The sequence below is a fragment of the Neodiprion pinetum genome, chromosome 4 (genome assembly GCF_021155775.2).
Source record: "Neodiprion pinetum isolate iyNeoPine1 chromosome 4, iyNeoPine1.2, whole genome shotgun sequence".
Lineage (NCBI taxonomy): Eukaryota > Metazoa > Arthropoda > Insecta > Hymenoptera > Diprionidae > Neodiprion > Neodiprion pinetum.
Window position 1 is genome coordinate 37,645,155 of NC_060235.2, and position 9,078 is coordinate 37,654,232.

General features: G+C 42.8%; 1 protein-coding gene across 3 annotated transcripts; it reads left to right on the forward strand.

Annotated features, from left to right (window-relative positions):
* Nucleotides 1–297: 297 nt before the first annotated feature.
* On the forward strand, nucleotides 298–8,722 carry LOC124215891 (sodium/potassium/calcium exchanger zydeco). Of its 3 annotated transcripts, none has more exons than XM_069135276.1 (8): nucleotides 298–431; nucleotides 4,431–4,604; nucleotides 5,228–5,415; nucleotides 5,689–5,926; nucleotides 6,123–6,257; nucleotides 6,538–6,753; nucleotides 7,415–7,516; nucleotides 7,697–8,722. In XM_069135276.1, exons 1-8 carry the CDS (start codon nucleotides 407–409, stop codon nucleotides 8,038–8,040), a joined length of 1,422 nt encoding a protein of 473 aa, XP_068991377.1. In that variant the 5' UTR covers nucleotides 298–406; the 3' UTR covers nucleotides 8,041–8,722. The 3 variants fall into 3 exon arrangements, with proteins under 3 accessions (XP_068991377.1, XP_068991378.1, XP_068991379.1); XM_069135277.1 differs by having other exon boundaries at nucleotides 370–891; XM_069135278.1 differs by lacking the exon at nucleotides 298–431 and adding an exon at nucleotides 4,099–4,118.
* The last annotated feature ends 356 nt before the right edge of the window (nucleotides 8,723–9,078 follow it).

Sequence of the window (9,078 nt, forward strand, 5' to 3'; positions counted from 1 at the left end):
TTTTTTGCTACTTTTTCCAGGAATGGAAATTCCGTACCCCGTTCACATCAAGTGTGGATCGATCCGAATTGACAACAACGAAATCACCGGCGGTGTAGCGGAATAAATAAGAGTGCCGAGAGTTTGACGGGGAGTCAAGTTTGGTTTTGTATCGTTTGATTCAGTTTGTGAAATTGGTGGATCCACTTGCAGGGGTGGCCGGTCGGGTATTTAGATACGTATCCCACACACGTATCTAGTAATGCGACAGAGCAGTTTCATGTTTTCTATGCCAGTGTAAAAGTTTGTATAGTATTGAATCGAGTCGACCAATGCGTTCGCTGGGAGGGGCAGACGATTCAACAAACGATGTCGGAGTTCGGAGTAATTGTTAATGTAGTATGTGTGTGACAACGGGATTGACAACATGGATACGTCTGACCTAGGAGGAGGTTGGTTCGAACTTTTTTAGAATATAAATTGTATATTGCGTAGAGAATAACCGAGAGCCGCGTTATATTGAAGAAGATGTTTAACCTGGGATCGTTCGGCAAAGTAGTGTGATTAGTTTATTTGAAAATTTCGCGTCGATCGAATCCGAGCCCGGGACGAAGAAGCTCGTTAGCAGAGAGGAGCGCACGAGCACCGAACTAAAACTGCGCCGCTGAATGTTTCTCGGTTTTGTTCTATCACGTGTGCTGGTACATCCTGGAAGCGATAAGCGTAAAAAACGCTCTGATCGATGAAGAAAGAGATCGTGGTCAAGAAAGTGTCCTTCCTCTGCCGCAATCGACTCGAATCCCGATTGCCCGATTTTCAAGCTACGATTTCGAACGCCATCGTAGGACCTACGAGGCAGGAGACGATTTTCTAGTTTCAACGAGAATTAATCTAGTCAAATGGGTAAAATTGGTAAGGGATAAACAAAATAAATCTATCTGTGCTGTGTGTGTTTCTTTAAAAATGTTTTTCGTCCTCTTCGTTTCGCCTTCAAATTTTCTAAATTTCCATTCAAAATCTATTCGACAACGTAACAGCAACACACATCTTCGCAAGAAGTTTGCATCGCTCTACAGATCTTTGATAAAATTTAATCCCTCTCTGCTTCGACAAGTCGATATTAAATATCACGTACTTCATATTCTTTAACAGTTTATACTTAACATGTATGCTAAATTTCCAAACTTTTCCACTGACGGAGTAGTGCTTGAAGTGTCATCGAGCCGTCACGAATAAAAACGCGCTTGAATTAATTAATGCATTTATACCAGTTCTCCAATTGCTGCAACTAACCTCCGTATCAACTCTATGTCTCTGTGCAAGTAAATCTGAATCCATGATTAATACCGTTTGAAGAATGTATTTTCAACCCTGGGACGAGATTCGCATCAGCGATTCTTTGTTCGTGATCTAGGGCCTGAATGACGCGATTAACGACGATGGTCTTGCAGATTTTGGCTTTACAAGTTGTACAATGAACAAAATATGTCAATCGAATTGAAAAGTCGCAAGTGTTTCAAAAGATTCGCATTAACCATCGCCTGATACGTATTTCGGTTGCGTATTCTACCGCGTATTGTTCTCGGATACGTAAGTGCCGCGATTACAGCTGATGGCGCACATACGAAAGGAGTATGGCAAAAAAAAAGAAAAGAAGGATAAGAAATATAAAATAACGGTAGAATAATCAGTAAATTACGATCGTCGGTTTTTGGGCAATAAAACTACAGAGCTCCAAGTAGATCTATTAAACGATTAATTGAGCGGGAATTAAGAATAGCTTAAGATTGTAATAATTAAGAAGTGAGTAGCTAGTTGAGAGAGCGGTAGCTGGTGTTATGTGTTACGTGTTATACTATACCTACACTTCATGCGGCGTACATTAGACATGAATGGCATCTACTATGCTCGGTTGAATGAGAGCAATTTAACTTCTTTAGGTTGCTTAATCGGTAGGAAGTCACATCAGTCATGTAGGTATAACCTACACAAGTCATCCGTACATCAGGGTATCCGTACGTAGCGGTATGTACCTACTTATGCCCCGCACACGCACACGAAAGCGCGCACGCATTCGCGCGCACGCAGACGCGGAGAAGTCCCTGTAAGCTCCCCGTGCTGCAAGTCCGGCCACATCCAATGGCTCGGCAACCAGCTCGAATCGTCGGCGTAGTTATTATTTACTTATTGTTTATCCATTCGTACGGCCGGTCCAATTTCCACGGCCTCTCCGCCGGAGAAGTGGCGAGCCGCGAGGCTCGGCGTCGCTCATTGTCGGAAGAATCTGAAAATTCGAATACCGTGCATGAAATATTCCCGCCCACGCGACATTTCGCGTCGCTACGACACGCCAAAGACTCGTCTCTCAGAACAGGACATCATTCTTGCATTTCGAACCCTTTCGCGGTGTTCGGTGATCCTGGAAATGTCCTTGAATTTGTTAGGGATTTTTTTTACCAGAAACCGTACCTTTCAGCTTTCAGCTTCGCCCGCTAGGCGGCGACGCGTTCCCGTAGGCGAGTTGATTCGTATAAAAAACGCGTTTACGCCTCAAACTTGAAAAGAAAAATTACTCTGAAGCCATTGTCGAGCGCAATTGATACTCGGTCGGAATAACTGCGCGTTGCTGTGAGCGGACCTGAGAACATTGCGACTTTAAACGAGCATTCTCGTGTTCCTACCGATTACGGAGCTGGTCACGCGGCACTTCGCACGGTTAAATCGTGTCGTGGACGGTTTAGCTTTAGACTTGAGCTGTACCTACCGTCGGTCTCAATCTAGTCTCCTTTAATCGCGCTTCAAGCAGCCGCTACCGAGAGAGTTACACTTTATGGCGGAGATGCCAAGGGGATAAATCCTTCTCAGGGCCTCTCAGAGCTTTGACGAAAGACTGAAAACTCTCCTTAAGCCTCGAGCCTTGGCTACCCGACGGAGGTGAACGAGATTGGTTATTTTCTTTATCAGACGATAACAACCTGTTCACAGCCTAATGCTTAACGGGGCATTACGTAAAACGGTGATATTTTACGACTCTCCGCGGTGATGGGAGTGGTGCATCCGGAACATGGACCCGACTGGCCGTTAACAATATTATAATTACTTAGCGAACTACCGATCCTCGCCGACAGTTTCCGATGGAACGTTAACGCTCTATGGCTCGCTGAGTACTACGATAAAATTAAAATGGTACCAGCCGTACCCTATAATCGTGAATGTACTCTGCGATCCGGGTCGATTACACAGACGACCTGGTTTTTTTACAATTAACCTGCTTTCTCTTAACCATCCGCATGCGATAAAAATTCTCAAACCTTTTACCAATTCACCGCAAGAATTATGCCTTGCAGTTTCAACGTTACACTCAACTTATCCCATTATTTGCGAATTGTCGGAGGCACGATGTTTTGCGACAGAATTGTGTTGGCAAGGTGTGGACCTTTACAAGTCATTTCAACTTCATAATCCTAGGGTTCGATACGTACCAATGGTATATTGACTTCAAACGAGCCTGTGACATTCAAATGGCGTCACAGAGTGACGAATTATGACGAAAATATAGTTTACAACTACAAGCGTATTATACGTACAAAATTTCAATGCTACGATAAAGACGTTAGATTTCACACGCAGCTCTTCGGTCTGAGGAACCATGATCTAAATTGTCGTCAATTTCAGACATTTGATTATATTCTCACGCGACAGAGCTGAGGTGTAAGTGCGATTCGCGCTATCTGAGCTCCACGCCATACTCTACATTACGTGTAATTGATACGATAAGTTAATGAGATAACCAATAATGATAACGGGATCAAACGGCTCGACCGTTCGTAAGCACGCGTTAGTGATTGTCGCAGGCTGTTCTGTTCACTTGTGATAATATCTTCTTCGTGTAATGGTCCACTGCGAAAATTTCTGTGCAGTTATTTGGAGCATGAAATACTTATCCGCAATTTCGCCTCAATTTCACTCAATTGTCGAATACACGTGTTTGTACAAGACGTGATGTGCACCACGCGATCACTTGAATTTGAAATATAGTGTGCCAAGGTCGCAATCTCGTGTTAATCCACGTTTCGTTTCGCCGGAAAATTCTTATTCCAAAAATGCCCGACGACAGAAAAATCTCGAACCCAATCCAGGTAACAAATACTATTCGACAATATTCCCCGGTAAACAATGTTATTCCGACTTAATGGCACTTGTCTCTCTACCATTTAAACAAATTTCCCTGACCTTTTTTCCTCTGTTCTACGCAATCGAACCAACCGATCTTGACAAGCTTATAGCCAGGATTCTGATTTCAGAGACTTGTACATATTATGCTGAATTTGAATCGTATGCCAAGCTGTGACTCAAAATATATACATACATGTACGATGGATGCGAATGATAATTTTTATACGACACAGCCTCAATGTCAAGGATTAAAATTGTGCTGGATTAATTTATAGGTATTAATTGCACACCACCCGCAATCGAAGACTTCCCATACGACCTCTTCAACGAGAAGCAACGCCAAGATGGGGCTGTGGTTGTTCACGTCATCGTCTCCCTGTACCTTTTCATCGCCTTAGCTGTAGTATGCGACAAGTTTTTCGTACCCGCAGTAGAAAAAATATGTCACGGTAAGGAAACGCTTATAAGTTTTTTCGGCGCGGATCTTCATTGAAAGATAAAGCCTTTGCCCGGTACTAAGATAACCCAATTTTAACTCAACAATAGTAAACGGAAGTGAGCGAAGACTGTCGGTAATTTCGTAAATTGAAATTATTTTTATACGTACATATCTCCTGTCTTTTAACGTTTTATTCACCTAATATGACACAAATTTTCAAAGCGAATCTGGTACAGTGCACATAACCGTGAGTTTATCGTTTACGTGCATGAATCGCGGTGAATTTGGTACGTATAAAAAGTTGCACCAAATTTCTTCTAATCACTTCTGCAATGTTGCGTTTTATTCGATTTTTTACTAGTAGCAAACAAGGTTGGTGTTTTCAAATTGCAAGTGCGAAATAAAAAAGCGAGCTTCTATCAAGTACTTGCGGAAATCAGGTCAGTAATTTTTTCTTCACCCAACTCTCAATTGAAATCACTCGACATCGTCGGTGAAATTTTTTTCTCCCAATTGACCTCGAAGAATTAATTTTCGTGATAACAGTGAGCTGACATTATGATTTAAAAAAAACTTTGTCAGAAGTTACGGTACCTGTTTGCGACCGATTGCATGTCGGAATTATTGTTCCAGCACTTTCAATGTCGAAAGACGTTGCCGGCGCGACGTTCATGGCAGCGGCGACATCTGCCCCGGAGCTTTTCGTGAACGCTATCGGAACCTTCATCACCGAGGGTGACATTGGCGTTGGAACCATTGTAGGGTCGGCCGTTTTCAATATCCTTGCGGTTCCAGCTTGTTGTGGGATCGGAGCTGGAATGGTGGGTATAACGTTCCTCCTATCGACCCCCTCACCCCAAACACCCCATCCTTCATCCCTTATCCGTCGATCCGCATTCCCCGTACACCCTCCCGACCCTTCCGAAACCATCGATCTAAGAGTTCCCCCTATATTAATTTCATCTGGGTTTACAACAAGTTCGGCATGTCCTTCAACATTTCAGATTCACCGAGTCTTTTAAGCGTCGCTTATTGTTGAAAAATACGGGAATGTAGACGGAGACGTTGGACGTAATCGATGAGCGATTTTTCAGGTCGTTCCATTGGACTGGTGGCCAGTGAGCAGAGACTGCCTGGCCTACGGTGTTACCGTGGCGATCTTGATCTGCATAATCCACGACGAGCGGGTCGAGTGGTACGAGGCTTTGACGCTGGTCCTCCTCTACATCGTCTACATCGCCGTAATGTACTGGGACAAATCGTTCCAACGTTGCGCCAGGTTTCGTACGAAGAATAGTCAGCTCTCGTCCGAGGACAGTCACATACCCACAGGTGAGATGATTGCACGACAGTTTCATCAGCGGTCAACTTTGCTAGCGCGAATAGCGCGCAGTCAAAGGTCCACGAGGCGTCTAGGACGTTGGGCACAAGGGACCAGGAATCAATTGGCGGATGAAACTTGCACTTTCGGATGTGAAGGAGAAAAGAGGTATATACGTTAACTTGGTGAAATTCAATTTGTCCCCAGGAGATGCCGGCGAACTTCACTTATCAAGACCGGATAAACTTCAATCGCCAGGAGACCGTGGAGAACAGATTGCGACGATCGAGGTCCCCCTTCAGAACGGAGGAACTAAAACACAGGAAGAGAACATTGAACCGGGTGAGTGACGTCAATCCCAACCGACGGCGAACATTGAGCTCAAATTTTTTCATTCTCAGAGACAATCGGAAGTCACGGACAATGGGTGAACCGAGATTCACGCACAGTTTCACGCTGCGTAGAATAGCGTTCACCAAAGACCATATATGTATATGTATATATACATATATAGCCGAATTGACAAACGTAACGCGGCTAAACGATTCTAGTCGTTTGATCGCACCACGTTTTCATTCGGAATCCGGATTCACAGACCAGAACCGCGTTCGATTTTTTACAGAATACGAATACGAACTGCTAGTTTGGCCGGCACGTGGTGGATGGATAAGAAAGACTGCCTGGATCCTGACGTGGCCCATACATCTGGTCTTCATGTGCACCATACCAGACTGCGAGAAACCCAGGTTCAAAAACTGGTTCCCGATCACCTTCCTTATGTGCATCATATGGATAGGATCACTGAGCTACGTCGTGGCGTGGATGATCACGATAATTGGTGATTACGCTTGGAAATATATAGCATATATGAGGAATAACGTATTATGATGTCGCGTGGTGGCGTACTTGCCGTATTTAAGGTATTCCTTGCACGAACTTGAATATTTTACAATTTAATGATTTTTGTCCACGACAAAGAACGGATACGTGCCATTGAATTAGAAAAATTTCAAACCAAGTTACCGAACATTTATCCGAAAATTACGACTTTGAAAATCGTTAAATTTATACGGCACTTTACGGAGACGCGGTGCTGGTCACATTTCTATCTAATAATTTGTATACCGAATAATTCCAGATGCCTGATACAAACTGCCCTGTACGCGTGTAAAAGACGTTAAATAATCGGTAACGACGACAAAAACAGGAGCTCACCGAAATGCTTAAGAGGACAATAATGATAAAACTTGCAAAAATCTCACAAGTATAAGAATTTTTGTAACCGCGACTTTTCGTTAGAAATTTTCGATTCTAGCTCATCGTTAGTTGTAACAATATAATTAATTATAATTCATATTCATTACGAGTCGGTCTAATTCACGTTATTATCGAAACGGGGCCCTACTTACGCCCCGGTAAAATACCGCCCTCCGCGCAAGGAATACCTTAACCGATCCCGTTTAATCCACCAACGATACACTTTGTTATCCCTTCATCAGGGGACACGCTGAAAATACCGGATTCAGTTATGGGCATTACCTTCCTGGCGGCAGGAACCAGCGTACCGGAAGCTGTATCCAGCGTGATCGTCGCTAAACAAGGTAAGTAATCTCTTGTTCCAGCGGATGGAACAAGCCTGCGCGAATGTGTACGCGTTGTAGGTGAAACTAAATTCAGCACAGCGATGAAATTTCCCCTCGACAAGCATTCCGGGTGGTATAGGTAGACTTATAGGGCGAAAGAGGGTTCAGTTTTAACCAAAGTTTTGTTAAAACCCGCAGGACACGGCTCGATGGGAATCAGCAACTCAATAGGATCGAACACCTTCGACATTCTTCTATGCCTGGGTTTGCCATGGCTGATAAAGTCCTCCTTCTCGCCGACACAGCCTGGCAAGCATTACATCAGCATAAACTCCGGCGGGCTTGAGTACAGCGCGATTTCCCTACTATCGACATTGATGCTCCTCTACATAGCGTTCGCCTCCAACAAATTTCAGCTCGACCGGAAGGTTGGTCGGGCCTGCCTCTGCATGTACGCGGTATTTCTGATCCTGGCGTCCCTTATCGAGCTCAACGTCTTCTTCAGGGTGAACCTCCCCACCTGCCAGAGGACGGTCAATTGATCGCCATTTTCTATCCTACACCCGTCGATCAACTTCATTTTCATAACATAGTTGTTGTTGTTATTATTATTATTATTATTATTATTATTATTATTATTATTATTATTATTATTATTATTATTATTATTAATATTAATATTATTAATATTAATATTATTGTTATTATACTATCTTCGTAAGTTTACGCAACCAGGCTTACGGGAGAGACACGTTTTAAGTGGAGGTGCTTATTATTGACTACATGAGATTTTTTGTGTGTACAGTTCTAATGTTACGTAAATGAGGTATCTTAAACGAACAAAAACAAAAAAAAAAACAAAAAAACAAACAGGAGAAAAAAAACGACGAGGAGGTTTAAGAAAAAAAAAAAAAAAAAGACAAAAAACTACACAACAACAAAATAGAAAACAGAACATTTTGTACGTTTGTCATGTAGCGTAATATCGAGTGTAGATCTATCGCATTATATTAAATTATAACACTTTATATATATTTAGTCATATATATGTATATACATATACGTGTGTATATATGTATATGTATATATGAATTCTTTAGTTTAAAATTGAGATGAAAAAATTGCGTAAGAGAAAGAAAACGGAATTGATTCCTTATGCTTTTCTTCTATTCGGAAGAGTTGTTCGCGCGGTTAAAGTTGCGAGATTAAAATCACATCGTTTCACTTGCCCGACTCTCAAGCAATATTCATTCTTCACGTATGGTAAGGTGGTCGATTTCTCCTCCTCCTTCTCCTCCTCCTTATCCCGAAGGACGAAAAGATACAGATAAGGCAGCGTAACTTTGCCAAGGAACAAGAAGCATGCTGTTTGGAGAAAGAGAGAGGGTAAGGGGCGAGATGGAAATCCAATAACGTAGATTCGTACGCCTCCCGGATTCAGAGCGTATGTGTAACTTATATTCCGAGTGAGCTGCAAAGTCAGACCATCAGAGTATGCAAAAGTTTCGCGTTATTTGCCAAAACGTACATACAAGCCTAACAAAAGTTCTGGATAAGCCTGCAGCTGTTCATTTTTATAC

Coding starts and splice junctions, on each gene's coding strand:
- LOC124215891 (XM_069135276.1), top strand. CDS start 407: ATGGATACGTCTGACCTAGGAGGAG. Junction 5,416..5,688: donor GTGGGATCGGAGCTGGAATG/GTGGGTATAACG, acceptor GCGATTTTTCAG/GTCGTTCCATTGGACTGGTG. Junction 5,927..6,122: donor GGACAGTCACATACCCACAG/GTGAGATGATTG, acceptor ATTTGTCCCCAG/GAGATGCCGGCGAACTTCAC.